The sequence below is a fragment of the Herpailurus yagouaroundi genome, unplaced genomic scaffold, assembly GCF_014898765.1.
Source record: "Herpailurus yagouaroundi ecotype Mexico unplaced genomic scaffold, PumYag 140, whole genome shotgun sequence".
NCBI classification, from domain to species: Eukaryota; Metazoa; Chordata; class Mammalia; order Carnivora; family Felidae; genus Herpailurus; species Herpailurus yagouaroundi.
The window spans coordinates 90,755,582-90,774,990 of record NW_024412395.1 but is presented as its reverse complement, the minus strand read 5'-3'; the positions used below and the strand labels follow the sequence as shown (position 1 = coordinate 90,774,990).

At 35.4% G+C, this 19,409-nt stretch overlaps 1 protein-coding gene across 9 annotated transcripts in view; it reads left to right on the top strand.

Moving 5' to 3' along the window:
- The window catches only part of IKZF2 (IKAROS family zinc finger 2), a 163,327-nt gene extending 146,217 nt beyond the window's left edge, over positions 1-17,110 (top strand). For 8 of the 9 annotated variants that reach the window (XM_040476145.1, XM_040476143.1, XM_040476148.1 and 5 more), the window contains 2 exons: positions 2,460-2,603; positions 8,680-17,035. In XM_040476145.1, coding sequence (XP_040332079.1) covers positions 2,460-2,603; positions 8,680-9,404 — 869 coding nt within the window. In that variant the 3' untranslated portion in view covers positions 9,405-17,035. Of the gene's footprint in view, positions 1-2,459; positions 2,604-8,679 lie in introns of all 9 variants that reach the window. The other variant, XM_040476149.1, reaches the window with a different exon arrangement.
- The last annotated feature ends 2,299 nt before the right edge of the window (positions 17,111-19,409 follow it).

Genomic DNA, 19,409 nt, shown 5'->3' with positions numbered 1-19,409 from the left:
TCTAATTATCTCAACAACAAAAAAACAATAGTATAGTGTACTGGCCAAGGACCCAGGCTCTAGAGCCAGGCCACCTAGGTTCAACTCACATATTCCGTATGAACTAGATATAAACAGCAAGGAGTCTCTGGGTTTTTGTTTCGCCATCTGCAAAATGGAGATGGGACTGATCTCAAGGGGGTTATTGAAAAGATTAAATAATTTAATGCAGTCTTAAAACAGTACTTAGCACATAGTATATATCAGTTACTATTATTATTGCTGATATGGTAGAAATAGGTTCAATATTTGATATGTGGAGGGCTGATGTTAAATAGAAGTAAGACCAGAGCTCTGACAAAGTCATTGTTTTCAGTTCACATGAGCTTCATTGAACTTGGGACAAATCATCTGAATTGAGGTGGATGTGGTGTGGGACAGTTCGCACACCCAGGTTTCGTTTTGAGTGTTAAATGTGTGCAAATATGAAAATTCAAGGTTAGACTTAGAGCAAAACTGCCAAGTTTTAGACTACTCATTTCAAAACTAATTATTATATTCAATTTGGGGGCAAACCCTGTTAACCAGTTTTGCTGTTTTTTTAACAAAATTTACAACAACAAACCTTTTTTTTTCTTTCCTTCTTTCATTTTGGATCCCAGTTTGTGACATATTTTCATCTTCAGTCCATACATAGCCTGTTTTTTAGCTTGACAGTTATGTTAAATAATGTAGTAATTGCCTATGAATCCACCACCCAAAACAAAAATTAAGACTTTGACAATAATCTGTATCTAACTAATGGTTCCAACCACATCCATTCTCGACTGCCATTCCATCCTCCTGGCCACCCTTGTTTGAATTTTTTGGTCAGCCTTTCTCTTTCCTTTTTAAGTATTTGCTTTTACTTTAGTTATTGGCTAAAGAGAACATAATGTTTCGTGTAACATCTTGGGATATAATTTTTTTCCACTTGGTAACATCATGGATTATATCAGTATAGAAAATGACCTGAGTATTTCCTTCTTCCTGAATCTCATAATCTCCTTTTACATTAACATCCAGTAATTGCAGAATCTCTTGCCAATCGTAGCCGTATCTTATAAGGTTGAAGATTAAATTCTTCTGGTCTATCCACTAGAATATACTAGGTTAACCCAAAATTTAGATTGGGTATAGATTTCTTTAAACATGTCCAAATTAGGAAAAGATTTTTCTGTTGCCATTTTTCATTTCTTCAAAATCAGCAACCTGTATTGGTTATTAAGTAGGTCACCTGAATAGTTCACTGGATTTTCTTAACTTTCATCTCTTGCTTTCTCATTTTACTTTAGTGCCTGGTCTTATAAATGAGAATGTATTGTGTTTCACACAGTAGAACTCTCCTTTACAAATGAAAGGAGCAGAATAAATCATTTTACAGTGTCTGCTGAACAAGTAAACATATTCTAAAATAGGAATCCTGTAGGCTCCCAAACGGCCCTGGCACAGGTACAATTAGAGAAAGTAACAATAATCAAGAATAAGTTATGGTCTTTCCTGTGAACTCTGGCTTCAATCATTGATCTCATCTGTCTCAGATGTTACTCTATCCTTAAACATCCTTTGACAGTATTTCTATGCAAAAACTTTTGTTAAATCCTTTTTCTATACTATGAATGTCAATATGTAATGTCAATATCTGTGAACTACTCTATTAGCCCCTAGCAACTTAGACAAATGTGATGCAGAGGGAGCAGCTTTGGAGAGTTTATGTCAAATGAGTTAGAGCAGTTTAGTGAGCATATATGCCAATTTGGAAATGGAATGTTTTATCCTGCTGAAGAGCTCTTTTTAAAATAAATTAGAGTCATAAAGCTGCCACAGTTTACTGTGTATAGACATGTTCAGAATTGAAACTCCTTCATGAAGGCTGCTTTGTGCAGGTATTTATCTACTACCAGTAGGGCTAATAGCTCACTTGTCTCATCAATAGAAAATCTGCTACAGGAAAATACATGGGTGAAAAAAAAAAAACCTGGTTAAATATCGTGCTGTTATTCTGTGTGTCTGTTTAAGCTTTCCTGCAAAACAAGTTGACTTACTTAATTTGTTTTAGAAAAATAAACTCCGAAAGCCTTGAGAATAGTGCAGTCTTAAAGTGGTATTGATTTTAATCAATGTTAAAAACACTTTCAGAGGAGTAAGATGAGAAACAAGATGAACATGTTTGCCACCAATAGTGGCCAACAGTTTGTCATTGATTTGAGAACGACTCGAATAAAAACAAATCCCCTCTGTGTGTGTGTCTGTGTGTGTATGTATGTGTGTGTGTAAAATTAAAGAATGTACTTTAACACTAAAGGTTATTCTTTCTACTTTTATCCAAGCATACTAGCTTATGTTTATCTAACACATATTGAGATGGCAAATCCAGCTTTGTATCTTTTTAAAATGTTGAAGAAATTATCAGATTGCATTTTTTGTATGGTTTTACATAGTACCTCCTATGGAAGATTGTAAGGAACAAGAGCCTATTATGGACAACAATATTTCTCTGGTGCCTTTTGAGAGACCTGCTGTCATAGAGAAGCTCACAGGGAATATGGGAAAACGTAAAAGCTCCACTCCACAAAAGTTTGTGGGTAAGCATTACAAATGATTTTACTTCAAAGGTGGTTTTAATGAGAAGTATGTTCCCATGTATTAGAACTACAGATGGTGTATTTCAGTTCAAGAGATAAATACCCATCTCTTTTGTCCATTCTTAATTTCTGCTTTATGCTGTTCCATGTGTACCTCCCTCCCTCTTTCTTTTTCTTTCCTTTTTCTTTCTCTCTCTCTCTCTCTCTCTCTCTCTCACACACACACACACACACACACACCTTTAGATATATGGGCCTAGGAAATTAAAGAAAGACTGATAGAAGTTGCTACCTCAAAACTAAATTATAAAGTACACTAGTATGTAAAAATTTCCATTTATTTACAAAATAAAAATACTTAAAGAGAATGGTGTCATCTGTTAGCCAGTTTTGTGATGTTTTCCAATTTGCACTAGTTCTAGGTCTTTAAACTGTTTTCTTTACATGAGATTAATGCTTTTACTATTTTATCCAGAATTAAGAGAAATATTTTCCCCCAAAATGCTGCATTAGAAAAATAATGCAGCAACCTACATTCAAGATCTTGCATATTTGGATCTTTCATATTTGGATCTTTGTTTTCATCTGGCCTATGGTTTTGAAACAAAAAGATTAAATATAATGTATTTAGACTTTTCTTTTTCATTTCCAAGCCCTTAGATGTAAAAAACATCTAAGTTTTTTAAGAATGTATAAAAGATAGTGGGGTGCCTGGGTAGCTCCATTGGTTTTAAGCCTCTGACTCTTGTTTTCAGCTCAGGTCAGGATCTCAGAGTTCATGGGATTGAGCCCTGTGTAGGGCTCTGTGCTGACAGTATGGAGCCTGTTTACAATTCTCTCCCTCTCTCTCTGCCCCTCCCTTGCTCGCATTCTCTCTCTCCCTCTCTCTGTCTCTCTCAAAATAAATAAAATTTAAAAAAGAATACATAAAAAATAGTGATTCTATATAAAGAATTGCCATTAATTATATATGTAATATATTCTTATAGATTTTATTACTATAAAGGGTAAAAATTAGAAGAGAAAAATATTCAAATAGATTCTCATATTCTATTGTCAAAGAGTATTGTGGGGGGTGCCTGGGTGGCGCAGTCGGTTAAGCGTCCGACTTCAGCCAGGTCACGATCTCGCGGTCTGTGTGTTCGAGCCCCGCATCAGGCTCTGGGCTGATGGCTCGGAGCCTGGAGCCTGTTTCCGATTCTGTGTCTCCCTCTCTCTCTGCCCCTCCCCCGTTCATGCTCTGTCTCTCTCTGTCCCAAAAATAAATAAAAAACGTTGAAAAAAAAAGAGTATTGTGGAACATCCTGATATGGGTTGAGTGATGACTGGTAGAAAATCTTTGGTTATTTCAGGGAGGGAAGACTAATAAAATTCTTTTACTCCAATAATCAATCACTTAGAGAAGATATCCTTTCAATCTGAAATCGCAGAACTAACAAATCACCAAAATATCATTTTAAGACAAGCTGGAGAGATTTATTGACAGAGCTCTTTGAATAAAAGACTAGAGAATGGCCCTAAGGGATCACAGTTGATACTGATATAGTATCAAGAATACTGCAAGAATACTCAAAAGCTTGCCTTGGGCCCTAACTTTTCTTCCAGTCTTTCTTCCTTTATATAAATGTTTTTTTTTTTTTTTATGTCTTCTGAATCTAGTTTTGTTCTTTGTAACATTTTCAATGTTTACTATGACTTAGAGATGCTATTCTCAATTTGATTTGATTATATCCTTAGAAAAGGGGGACAGGTTTTTTCCTAATTACATCTTGATTTTAAAATAATAACATTAGATTCTTATTAGGAATTTAATGGTATTTTTTTCTTTATTTGGATTATCCTTTCGAGTAGTATATAAAAAGCAATCACACATTGTCTCTGTGATGGTTTTTGAAATGAAAATTTCATCACTCCACACTCACTATAAATTCCTTTTTACCATGCCCCTCGGTTAAATACTATTCTTTGACCTTTTCAAGCCCTACAGACCAATGATCCCTGAACTTTCTATCTTTTTGTGTTCTCCTCTCTTTTTATTATCAGCTTAGATTCCATGGTTAATCACGTTTATTACTCTGTTGCCAATATTCTTGACTCTCTTACTTTGTTGTCTTTCTATCACCTTCTCCTAGTGAAACCCCACTAGGAAACCCCACTCTATTGAAAGCAGAGAAGCATCTGTCCCATATCTACAGGGCTGCTAGTACTTTTGGAGAAAAGCCCACAGCCTTACAAATTGGTCACTATGAATCAGTGAATAAGTGATCTCAAATATCAGTTGTTCCATCCACATTGTAGCAGTCCTACTTTGATCCCATCCCTGCACAGTCCTCTCTCCTGCTGAACCCTATAGCCATTTCAACATTTATTCTCCACAAACACGGTATCTCACTTCTTGATGGTATTCTAGCTCAATTTACAGGGAATAAAGTCATTTGAAATGATATCAATATTACGAATTTTATAAGGATTAGGTGCATTTATAGGAATATTTTCTTTTTTTCCTCCTTGTTTCAATGAAAGAAGAATCCCTCTTTTTAATTAAGGTTAATTCCTCTTCTTGTGCCCGGGAATTCTTCTGTCACAGCCTACCCCCCGCCAACCCAATGCATTACATTTCATTATTCCTTTTTCTCACTTGTATTTTCAGTCTTTCCCCTCTATTGGCATTTTCCTTTTAGTATTTAATATGATAAACTCTCATCATTTAAAAAAAAAAATTCCCTCAAAACCAAATCTCCTTCCTGCTACTACCTACTTTCTCCTCTTCAAAAAATGGAGTGGTTGAAAGAGTTCTCTATGCTTCCTTTCCATAGTTTCTTTCTACTCATTCCCTAGTCTATGCAACCTGGTTTTCTTCCCCATGAAATGATTCTTATCAACATCACCAGCTTCCATAGTGTCAAGTGCAGTGGACCCTTTTTAGACTATCTTATATCAGTCAGAACATTTGCCACTCCTGAATAATTAATTGCTTTTGAAACACTTCTTTTCTTGGTATCCATGACATTGATCTCTTGCATTTCTTCTAGCTTCTCTGCTCCTTCTCAGTCTTCATTATGAATCTACCCTTAACAGCTATGCAGATGGGGCAAAAGTACTAATGAAGGCCTCCATTCATATGCCTAAATATTTGAATATTTTAAATTAAGCTGAAAATTATTTTTTTAAGTTTATTTATTTTGAGGGGGGGAGGGGAAGGGACAGAGAGAAAGAGAGAGAGAATCCCAAGCAGGCTCCGTGCTGACAGTGCAGAGCCTGATGCAGGGCTTGAAATCACAAACCACAAGATCATGACCTGAGCTGAAACCAAGAGTCAGATGTTTAACCACCTGAGAGACCCAGATGCCCCTAAGCTGAAAAACTATTGTTCTACCTTCCTAACTTGGAAGACCGAGTTCAAATAAATATAGAATGCTTAGATCCTTTAGAGTTCCACACCAGACCTTGACAGCATGAGCAGAACCACTGCCTGACCTGGAGCCAGCCCTCTCTCTTAGACCCACTTCTGTTTCTTTCCAGTACCAAAAGGGGCCTCATGCATATGCATGTGGACACCTCAGCCTGCACATTCAGCTTCTTTTCACATTGCACCCCACACACAGCACATAAAGAGTAGTGTATTAGCCTCTCCTCAGGCCTAAGTGTGTGCATACCAGGAAGATAGACCATATGAAGAGTACTATGCTAACCTTTAGTGCAAACTCAGTGCCATTTGGGAAAGGAATTCTTCAGTCTTGGGTATCCAGGGTATGGTCTAGGGAGTCATCTCCAGATAGGCATATTCCTTTGGCTCTACACATTCCTCATTCCATGAGGAGCAAGGGACTCTGTAAACATGGGGCCCAGTGCAGGAATCCAACTTGCCTTGGTCTGTGGGCAGGCATAAAAATCTTGGTGTTCTCCCAGGTTCTATTTTTGACCTTCTCATCTTCACACTTTACCAATGCTTGGGTTATACCTTTTATTCTCTTGGCTTCAGAAGTTACTTTCTATCAACTGATGACTTATGTATCTACATCTCAAGCCCATATCTCTCTTCTAAATTTGAGACTCTACTCAGCAGTTACTGGACCACGACTATTACTCATAGTTTTCCGAAATTGAATTCATCATCTTTTCTATCTGCTATCCACTAAGTTTCCCAGATAAGAAACGGGCTCCATGCTTAACTTCTTTCTTTTTTTCATTCTAAGTCTAGATAATCACCAAGCCCTAGAAACTATATTTTCTAAATTTCTCTCCATTTTATTGGGTTTTCTCCATTTCCACTACCACTATACTAATTCAGGCCACCAGATCTTTATAGCAATAACCTCCTAAACCATCTTTATAAATAAATATCTAGTCAAGTCACTTTCGCATTTAACCCTATTAATCTGTATTGCTCTCAGCATGAAATTCAAATTCCTTAGCTGTTGAATGAGCCTTATTATCTTCTCTTTCTCATCTATTTCCACTGTCAGCTATATACTGAAATTTAAGTAATCCCTTGAACAAGCTATACCCTCTTGCCTCTGAGCTTTCCTACCAGCTGCTCCACCCCCACATTCCTTTACTTGGCTAATATTTGTCATCACATTCTTATCTCTGATGCTACTTTCTTCAAGAAGTCTTATTTTACTCCCTTAATATATATTCCTTTTATTTGACCTCATAGCACATATCACACTATATTATAAATGATTCCTAAATCACTGTCACTCTCTCTAAACTGTAAGCTCCTTGAGAATATAGATTAGGTTTGTCTAGTTTAACTTTTTAAGTCTTAACATTGCAGTATCTTAAATTGGATGCCATGAGGTCAGGTCTCATCATTTTTTTCTTCCATTTTCATTACTCCGATTATAACCCTAATCTCACTTTGGGGACCTCTTTTCAAACCTGAAATAATACTAGTGATCCAAAAGTGCTTTTCCAGAATGCAGTTCTGTAGATAAACATTTTTTTATCAACATTACAAAGTAGGCATCCATCTATAATAACATACTAAACATTTATAAGAAGTCCACATATATTGTTAAGAAGCCTTTATCTGTAAGATTTACCTATGAAAGTAACCAGGCAATTAGTAGGAGACCACGTTGTTTTAGTGGCAGAATTTTAAAAAGATAAAATACACCATCCAAAGCTGGAAACATTTAAAGGAGAAAAATTAAAATGATTTCTCCTGCTTTATGCACAAGGCTCTTTTATGGTTAATCTTTAGACACTGTGTTGAAGTAAAATACTGATTTGTTGAAGTAGATATTAAAGGGAAAACTACAAAAATACTTCAATCAAGATAAAGCATGGAAAACTAACAATGGGTGTACATATCAGCACCATTGCCCATATGTCTAAACAAGGAAGGGATGGTGTAAAAATGATGAATTCCCCATTTCAAGAAGCAAAACAACAAACATATTATTTTCCAAGTTTGTAAATAAACTACTTGTGGAAATAACTCCTGTTTTTAAATAGTCCTAAATTCCATTCAGTTTATCAAACAATACAGCTTTTAACAGTGTTTTAATAGTGTCATCTTTGAATTCTCTAGGGTGACAAATGCCGGCTCTATAATTTTTTTTTTTCTAATGTAGCAGTTAAATCAACCAAATTAACCATATATAACAATGAAGTGACAGATGTTATAATCAGATCACTCTCGCTTTTATGCTCTTTGTGGCTTGGTCACTGATGTCTAAAATATGCAAAACAAGCATAGTCTCTGACTTATTTTCACCTGGTATTTCTGCTTTTGCCTACAGTTGCTGAGCTCTAGACAAGTGGAAATTCTAATTGAGAATGAAAATAGGATAACACACTCAATCATACCTTTCTGGCTAGATGCATTTTCATGATGGCATTAAAACAAGTGCAAATGGCTTGTGAAATTCTTATTACTAATCCCCTTTGCAGGCTGAGAGTATTTGAGTCTTAGCAGAATTAAAGAGCACAAATGCTTGATCTAAAGAATATCATATTATAGAAAATGGAGACAATTAACTTTGTACATTTATATTTTAACCCAGTCACTAATTTTGTTGTATTTTGTTTGTTTGTTTTTTTACTTTTCTTGCCCTCCCCCTTTCAGGGGAAAAGCTCATGCGATTCAGCTACCCAGACATTCACTTTGATATGAACTTAACATATGAGAAAGAGGCTGAGCTAATGCAGTCTCATATGATGGACCAAGCCATCAACAATGCAATCACCTACCTTGGAGCTGAGGCCCTTCACCCACTGATGCAGCACCCGCCAAGCACAATCGCTGAGGTGGCCCCGGTTATAAGTTCAGCTTATTCTCAGGTCTATCATCCAAATAGGATAGAAAGACCCATTAGCAGGGAAACCTCCGATAGTCATGAAAACAACATGGATGGCCCTCTCTCTCTCATCAGACCAAAGAGTCGACCCCAGGAAAGAGAGGCCTCTCCCAGCAATAGCTGCCTGGATTCTACAGACTCAGAAAGCAGCCATGATGACCACCAGTCCTACCAAGGAAACCCTGCCTTAAATCCCAAGAGGAAACAAAGCCCAGCTTACATGAAGGAGGATGTCAAGGCTTTGGATACCACCAAGGCTCCTAAGGGCTCTCTGAAGGACATCTACAAGGTCTTCAATGGAGAAGGAGAACAGATTAGGGCCTTCAAGTGTGAGCACTGCCGAGTCCTTTTCCTAGACCATGTCATGTACACCATTCATATGGGTTGCCATGGCTACCGGGACCCACTGGAATGCAACATCTGTGGCTACAGAAGCCAGGACCGTTATGAGTTTTCATCACACATTGTTCGAGGGGAGCACACATTCCACTAGGCCTTTTCATTCCAAAGGGGACCCCTATGAAGTAACAAACTGCACATGAAGAAATACTGCACTTACAATCCCACCTTCCCTCAGATGTCGACATACCTTTTATTTTTGTTTGTTTAATATTATTACTGTCATTAATTCTTATTTTGTGGATGCAGTGTCATTTACTCTGCCTAATTACAATAAGGAAGAAACAGAAGAGAGAAGGGACAGGGGATATTGTTCTTGGTAACGTGGGAATTTAAGAGCAGTTCATTTCTGCCATGCATAAATATAAGGTATATCCTGCTTTGGAAAAAAAATCACTTGATTCATATAGGTTCACCTAAGAGATTCTAATTTGCCACTGATGTTCAGGATTATGATTGAAGGCAAGGAAGTTTGGAGTTTTCTGGGTAGAACTTCCACAGTTTAAAGTGGTATAAGTAATTTTACTCTTCAAAGAAGAAACTGTTTCAAAATGTAAACTTTTTTTTTCCTCTAGAGATCATGAAACACAAACACATGTGTTAATTTCAGTGATAATCCTTGGATGAGTTGTTGTGGGTTCTATGTTTACTTCCCCAATGGAATTTATAATACGGTATGTTATACACTGTACCATATAGCAAAACTTGTAAACTACAGGTAGTTGAGGACACCTACAATACATCTGAGGTCCTGTGATCTAATTTTTCTAAACTTAAGCACTGTTTTCCATAGTTTTGATGACTGGTATTTTATAGACACCCTGGCAGCCTTACTTTTAACACCTTTAATGACTAGTATTTTTATCTAGTTTTAAGAATAACATATGGTCTAAGAGTGGCTAAGAGGCAGTCAGTAGTTTCCAGAAAGGACCTCTGCTTTTCATAAATTTGTTTTGGAAGTCTTCTTTTAAAGTCGTAATGTGATGGCGGCATAGTGTACATAATTGTTTCTGAAAGTATGCTTACGATTGTCACTTTATCCGCATTTAATCAGTGTTAACCAGTCAGCAGAAACATATAATTAGGCTAACAGTAGGAGTAAAAAAACCTACTCAGAAATCCCTTTTCTGGTATTTCTCTTTTCCCACTGGTTTTTTCAAGCTGTGACCACCCAGTGTTCTATCCATAGTCCATCATCCTTTACTACTTGAGTAGAAGATCATGAAACTCTTTGCTATAGGTTTTTGCTCTCAAAATCTCGGAGCAATTACTAATTCGACCTGAATATGGTAACTTGAACCCCATAAGGTTATGGAACTAGGGCTATTTATTCTAGTATTTCTTGAATAATAACATTTACCACTTTTGGTGCAAGGAAAAGGGAACTTCTTTGTAACCTGTACATTAGACCACAGATAAAAAAACAGCTTATTTTTTACACTTTTTGGGGTCTAGAATGTAACCTAACCTCCAAGCAAAAGTCACCATGTCCTGCACAGTTTTCCATCTCAAACACATTCAACTACTTATAAGTCCTTGTCAGAAATGAATCTCAGTACCTTAGCAAAACAAAACAAAACAAAAAAAAACCTCTTAATCCATACATGTTATCATTTTTCATGTGCAAATTTTTTATTTCATTTATAAAAAGGTGCTCTGTTTTTTATGTGCAGTCCAACAGCATTAGAGGGAAGGGAAAAATGAGATCAATTCAAGTCATTTTGGGGGGACATACCTGGATACAGAAATTGCTGCTTGTGTTGAGGGAGGACAGGCCTGACCATGGCTGGATTATCTGATAGTCATTTATGAGTACTGATTCTGTTAAGCAGTAACTGATAACTGCTCTTAAAAAAATAAATAGGAGGCTGAAACTATGTTTTTAATGCAGAATGATGTGAGAACTAGCAAAATTAGAGACTTAAGGACAGAGAAGCAAATCCGGCCCCAATACTGCTCTTGACTCATCTTCTCATTTATCATCTGCTTATTTAAACAGCTTCTGAGCACTAACACAGCTAGAGCTGGGCAAAGACGATTTTAACTCAGCTCTCCTTTACTCGTTCCTCTTATAATTATTTTTGGAGAAATGTCCAAACTAGTCCTTTAAATCTAAGAGAATGCACCAAAACAGAGACATGAAACGTTTTAAATAGAATATTGTTTTGTTTTTTTTTTTTCCCCTCCTGCATGCTTTGGTACATGGTGAACACACAATTTATTCAAAGGTAGAGTATGCTTTTGAGACTTCCTTACCTCCCCCTACACTAACCAGTCAAAAAATTGGAATTTCATATTTTTTCCCTTTTGGAGGAAGGTAAATAATGTAAGTTACTGATTTTGTGTTTTACTGCAATTTAAGGAAATGTGGATGGCAGTGTGTTCATAACTTTGGCTGTGTGTGGATTTCTGCTGGCATCATCTATGAATTTTCTTCCTGTTCACTATTTGTTTTTTTCAGTGTATGAACAATCATGTGTCTACCTACCCTGGGATGAGGCTGAATTTTAGGTGGACCTAAAGAGTTGTGTAGTACCCTCATGAAGACAGTACTCCTTTTCTGATTTCATCTATTTGAGAATCTACTTTATCAAAGGGACAATATTTGTGAGAGTGTATTTGCTACAAGTGTATACTTGTACTTTCTTAGCTACATGATATGAGGAACAGAAAGAGATAAAGATGGCTCAGGGTGTGGCAGGGACAAATGAGGACGAGGTCAATTCAAATGTGCAGGTTAGAATTTTTGTGGGCATGGTGCTTTCTGGGAAACTCTAAATGGCTATATTTGCATGCTTCCTTCTTCACAAAAGGAAATATGCAAGTTGGTAGGGCCTAAAAATAAATATGAGGGTCAGACACCAAATAAATCAAATTTTACATAACAGTTATATGCCCAATTTATTTAGGTGAGATTTCACATTAGAGTACTGGAGGGGCATAAAAATGGGTTAGCCCCTTTCTTCTGGTTTGGCAAAAATTCAGAAATTCATCACATTGCTTTGCCCTGATTTTGCCCAGAAATTTACCTCCAGCTCCTGTTGGAGATGTGTGCTGCCTCTCTAATAGTGGTCAATCACTTTTAAAAAGCCATTCTAACCTGGCTTTTTAGAACGGTGAAGATGACCAATAAGCAGATTGGAAGAGATTTCGAGTCGTTAAAACATTCCGTTGAGAGTTTTCTGGAGGGACAGAACGCGAGAGACCAGGATTTAGATTTGGCTACAAAGTAGAAAATGGTTTTCCTCCATGCATACAAGCAATTGTATGTGTGTGTCAGTGCGTGCATGTGTGCATACACACATACACACTCCTTTGAAGAAAAGTCATGAAAAGAAGCAATTAGAGTCACCACATGTCTTGCAAGAGCACTTAAAGAGTTAAAATTAGTTAATACCTGAGAAATTTAGTAAACTTACTTTACCAGATTGTATTAAGAAATATTAAAGAAGTTATTAGTATGTCTTTAGGACTAGTTCAACTATTAAACTAAAACCCTGGGCCTTTACAATCTACTTGCAGAATGAATCTAAACAAACAAGAAAAGGATTTTTAAGCTGATTTGGTATAACTTCCAAAACGAAGGAAACAAAAATAACTTTTGAATAGGAAGATACAAAAAAAATAAAAGAATAATTTTTATGTGTTGGCAAATGGAAAAAGACAATATTTTAGTGACCTTGATGTTTTGATTTATAGTTACCATGTCTCAACTCTACACCTCACAAAACTATGAAGTCTTTATGATATGTTGACATCAGTGAAGGCATTTAGATGAAAATATGTTTTAACTGATTTTCCAAATGTTATGTCATCCTATCTCCAAAATGATTCTGTAAAGTAGAAAAAGAACAGAAAAAGCTGCAAAAATACAAACAAACAAAAAAAAACTATGTCCCTAGTTTCAAGAGAGAACTTAGATTATAAGAGGTACTGACTACATTTTTTTTTTTTTTACTTTGAAATATTCATTGTACAAGAAGAGATACATTACATTTGTGGTCCTCTTTAGTTATATTTTATATATTATTTTTAGTAAGTACTATCTGTATAAGATTATCCAAAAAAATTCCCCAAATGCAAAAGAAAAGAGTAGGGGTGAAATTAAAATTTGTATATATGAGAGTTATCTCAGAAATGTTTTTAAACCTCCAGTTTCTGCAAAATAATTAAAATATACAGTAACTGGTATCTTAAGATCCTGAGTTTAATGTATTAAATACTTATAAAATTTCTTTATATTGGTGCCTTTTTAAAATGCATTGAGAGAGTGTTGGTTAGCTGTTGTAGCTCTACAAACACTTTTATTATGTATTTTTAAAAACCACTTAAATTTGAGTACTATATAATACATCTTCATGTTCTTAGGGCAAAACTGTTAGAGGAAGTTCCAATCAGAGAATTTCAGCTCATCTGTTTAAAGTAAAAGGAAACTTTGCAACCAGATTTTAATCTTATTAGTTTGATAGTATTTCTGAATACCATTACAAGATCATGTAGGTAAAATATGGCATAGAGGGAAATTTCAGCTGTGAATTGCATTATGGTATGTGGTTTTGTTTTGTTTTTAAGGAAGAATCAGTTCTAGTGTCACACAGGCTTTATTAGTGGAATTTTGGTTAATAAAATACAGTATTGTTTTGAAATTTCATTTATAGACTAGTGTTGTCCTAGTCTGAGAATCTGTCTCCTAATCTATTAATGTTTTATGGAATAAGGTAAAGAAGCAGGTAATTAATTCTCCTTGAACAAAACAAAACTGAATAGTCATATCACATTGCTATTCTCCAAAAGATAATCTCAAATGGTTTCTTGCCATGATTGTGTATTACTTGCAATGGATGTGTTAGGATATGACAGCTTTTCAAAAATAAATAAATAAAAATGAGCTGCTTGTTATACAAAGCAAATGTCATATGACCAAGAAGCTGTGATATGCTAGTGTTTCTTTTTATCATAGTGTATTGCTAGGCCAAATAATGACACCTTGAATATTTTTATTACATTTATTGCAGTAACCTAAAGTTTTGGGATTTCCATAAGGTTTTTATGTAACATTATATTTCTAGCTTTTTAGTTTTCTCTTGCTGTACTGTAAGTTTGTGGATATTTTTCACATGCACTCTTAGAAATAAGTTCCTAATTCTGTTTATGGGATTTTTCTCCCATAACATTGCATTTGTATATTTTCTGTATAAATTTGTTGTGAATTAACCTTTACCCCATACAGAGAGTGGTACGTGAATGACTAGTTTTCTAAGATGTCCTTTTTATTGTGAATAAGATATAAAATTTAGAGGCCCTCTGCTAAGCCACATAAAACACAACATATAACTTCATAAAGGTACAGATAAGCCAGTTTGCAGTTAATTGGGCCCTTCAAATTACCTCAAGTGACACACAGTAAGAAAAGCTTCTCAGACGGGTGGAGGTCACTGAATCCCCTACTATGCACTTATCAGGATTCTACTTAATTTACTGGAAGTGGATTTTTGAAAAATGAATACACTGTAACAAGGGAAGGACTCTGGGTTTTGTTTTTGTTGTATTATTTTGTGTCTTTTTGTTAAGTAGTTCAATTTCTGAAACTGTGATAAAACATTTTGACTGTCAGGCACTCTCAGATTTTGAACATAAAATCACTTCCCCTTCTGTGTAACTAAGTTCTTTGTTACCTCTTCAATTTTGTTCTCCTCCCCCAACCACCCTTTTCTCCCCGTCCACATCCTTTCCATCACTGCCTCTGGACATCTCTGCCTCTCTTTCCCCCACTAGTTTGAAGATTAGGTCAACTCTGACTTCCGATTCATTGGTCTCTTAAGTCTTAACTTTTTGTGTGTGATTTTTTGTTGGCTGTATAATTTGCTGACATATTTTTATACTCAAGTGTAGTTTTATATTAAAAAGAGAAGTGGTTGGATTAAAAATAGTAAGGTATATAACCATTGTGCTACTTTCACTTTCAAATATTGGGTACCTAAAATAGGACGCCAGAGATCATGTCATCATAATATGGTATGTTTGCCTTCCTTTTCTGTTGGGTTTTGTGTTCTGATTTGGTTTTCCTCCTAAAATGTATGAGAGATTAAATAATTTTTTTGCAAGAGTTTAGAAAGATGTTAAAAGTCTAAAACAAAAAGTCTTAAAAATCTCCCAGTCGGGAGAAGATGCTTTAACATTACTATAATAATATTCCAGGTTTGGAGGGGGCTCTCCAGGCTTCATATTTGCTCTTAATACTTGGACCTTTTAGACCATGTGTTATAATTGCAATCTCCGAATGATTGCTTCTGCTATTTAGTTTAAAAGATATTTTTTTCTTTTCTTTCTGTACAAGTGCAATACTTTCCTTGAAGTCTTAAAAACTATGGTTATTTTTTTTAACTGATCTATTCTTTCTTTAGTTAATGGCAAAAGAAATCCTTGAAGATCATGGCATGTTAGTTTAAAGGACACAACAAGCAAAGAAAAAAACACCGTATAATAAAAAGATTAGAGGATGTGGAAGCCACTGGTTTATTCTCATGGTATCTTTATTTAGGCTAAATTTCCATTAAAATTGGTAATCTTTTGCCTGAGAAATGTGTCCTCAAGTTGAAAAAGTTGCAATTCTTAAAGACTGAATTTTCTTCTTAGACCCTTGTCCAATGTTTTAAATTAAGAACCTAATAGTTTTTATTTCATTTTCCTTCTTTTGGAAATGAACTTTAAAATAAAAGCAAAGCACTTAGCTCAATTTTAAACACCTATCACCTATTGAAGACAATTTTTAAGAAATATTTGGAGCACTGTTTTCATACAAATTTAAGTAAGAAGTATTTTTCGTATCATACATATTTATATGTAGAATACTGGTTTTCTTTTTTTATACCTGTGTCCCTGTAGTAAAACTGCTGTAATGTAAATACATGTTTTGTTAAAAGATAACATTTCTTTGGCATTTCTTTTAAAGGCAGTTACTGCATTTGTACAGTATGTGTCTTGGCCATTTTAGATTTTTTTTCTTTAACAATACCAAAGGTAATTAGACTACTTTAAAAACTAATTGCTTGACAGTTTCTAGGATATTTTGAGTTTTAGAAGCAAAAGAAAAAAAAATAGGTCAAACCAGTAAACCTCATTTTTTTTCAAACTAATAATTTGGGAAAATAAAAACTGTTTTGAAAAGAAATATATAAAAATATATATGTAAAATTAAAATTCCAGACTTGTATGTCAGGTTTGCTCAGTGTAATGTAGTTTTTTTAAAGTTCAAATACAATACCTCAGAAAATGAGGTTTACTATGGAAATACCGAAACAGTCTTTGCAGCTGTGTGACAAGTCAGCTCTGCTATATACCAATTTGGAGACCTCTGCTAAACAGTTTTATCACTGCAGACTAAAATGTGGGACTTGTATTTTGTTTTTAATGCACACACATACATGTTCTGTGCATGTATGTGGGTACTGTGTATACGTGTATGAGTGTTGTATATGCATGTGTGAGTGTGTGTCTGTATGTGTGTACAACTAAAGCTGCAGAAACTTTGTAATACTTTGTGAAAAGGATTATATTATAAAGGTTTGTACTGTCTGAGTGCACAGCTACTGGAATAAATTTAGGGAATCTCAGGAACAAGCATATAATTTGTCCAAGATTTATTTCTTCTCAGAAGTGTAAGTGCAGTTTTTAATTCTGTATATTATTTAATATTTTACCAATAAAATAAACTTCTGACATAAAGTGTTTGCTATAAAAACTTTCTGGTGAAAACTCTGTACACAAACATATCTTCCAAATACAGAAGATTAAACTGTTGAATACTATCAGGCTTATTTAAGTTATTGCTGTTGGGTCTATGTGTCACACTTCCTGACCCAGAGGGATACATTTGAGATCAGAAATTTCCATCTTTACTACGTTGTCCCCCAGAGCAGGGAACAAAGTATTCCATGACTTGTTAATGATGGCATCTCTTTACTCCACAGTTTTCATATATATCTCATTTTACCCTTAATCTAAGAGATTTGTATGTCAGAGCCTGTCCTCTATAGAAGAACCCTGAGGGCAGAAAGTTGTGACTTGCTCTAAGGTACACAGTTAATGATCCAACAAATGGTCAACCATATTGGAATCTAGCATTCCTTAGGAGTCAGACTAAGATTAAATAAGAATTAGGTCATAGACATTGTTCAATTTACATTGGCAAAAATGTAGCTAGTTGTCTGTTCTGCTTTATGTTACACTATCACTATATGAATCATAAACTTCTCGGATTTTACAAATGCAGCTTATGTTTTACCATGAGAAGTTTGTTCTGTTACCGATGTCTTAGTGACCAGAAATGTAAAAGAGCACATATGACTGCAAACTCATTTTATTTACATTTAGCTGTTTGCTTATCCCCCAATTTCAAGCCTACTGTATGCTCATGACAATTTCAAGCCTACTGTAACATGTGAGATAGTTGTTAGAATTTTTCTTCACCAATAACTGTTTATAGATCTTCGTGGCTATTGATCACATTTCCCAATAATTTCACATAGAATGAAAAGTACAAATGAAATTTTCCTTCCTTGATGGTCTTTCCATTCAAAATACCTAATTTATAGGGAAAAGGGTAAACAAAATAGCAAGGCAAAAAAAAAAAAAAAAGATGCACCTAACAAATAATTACTATTATTACATTTATGAAGAATTCCTTGAAAATCAACAAGAAATATTTATCAGATTCACCTGGCTTATAATACTGACAACAGCAAGATGAAAAAGACTTTAAAAAGATGCCATTTGTTTTTGATTTTTCTATTGCAGTAGGGTCTGAGAAATGATAAATAATTGAAATATTGATATGACTTTTAGATATACCAATATGCTCAAGACAAAGGACCATCTTTAGGATGTGAGCAACTATACCTTTTGCTCGTAGGAGGTCTAAGATGCACCCATTAAACTTCCAGTGACATCTCATGTTTTATTAATAGCCCCACTAAAAGTTCCCATTATGATTTTAACTTTTCACTAGAAGACCAATGAGGATAATATTGGGTGAAATTTAATTATGCTGCTTTTCTTCCATTTGGCACAAAACTTGCTTCCCTAAAGTGGCCTAACAGGCAGATGGGATAAATTGACAAAGGAGATAAAGTATATATAATCCCATAGAAAAATGGGTAAATGTCAGGGTGGGGGGAGATCCTGGAAAATAAAAATAGTCTGAGAAAAAAAAAAAGATTAACCTTTTTTCTTCCCCTACTGATGTTCTATAATCCTAGAATGTCTTAGATCAGACCAACTGCTTCTAACCTGAAATTTTGTCAAGCACAGGCAAAGTCCCTCAAAATAGTAAAAGCAGATACTGCCCATATTGCTGTTGAGTTGTTTGTTCTAGAAACCCTTAAAAGAGCTGTATGAACCTGATCATCTGACTGATTGGAACATATGCAAAGAAACAAGACTTTTGAGTGCTTCAGGAAGAACCAAAGGTGTAAAGGAAGTACAGTAAGGGTGTTGATTGGACTCTACTGGACCTTAGGTAAGCCTATTACTGAAAAGGCAGGAATCACTTGTCATTTTATCTCAATTGATGAAGAGTGGACTCAGAGTCCCTGTCACCATTGGGAGTGCTTCATGAAACCCTTGATGAGGAAGCAGGAGAATATAACCAAGAGCACATGGGAATACAGTCCCTGTTATATCCATGCCCTGGGCCCACCACGTACTGCTTCAGGTTTGGTGGCTATAAAAGCTTAAAAGACTGGCCAACACAGCTTTTATAAATGATGGAGCTTCCGACTCTTAAAATCTCCCATTCAAAATTACAGATGGGGGACCTAGGGCATTTGGCTTTGAGAGCAGTAAACATGGAGCAGTAAACATAGAGCAGTAAACATCTCAGAAATGGATTCTCCCAGGCCAGGCAGTGAGTGTCCTTTTTTTTTCCCTATTTGTTTTACCTTAATTTCCTGGTGTTTCCACCCCCCACCCCCATGTCTTGTAATTCATCTACATTTCTTTCTAGCTCCTTTCTCACACTTGTCCTCATCTGTGTCTATATCAACTTTTTTGTCATTCCCCTCTTCTCTGCATGACCTGCTGCACCATTTGCTATGTGTTC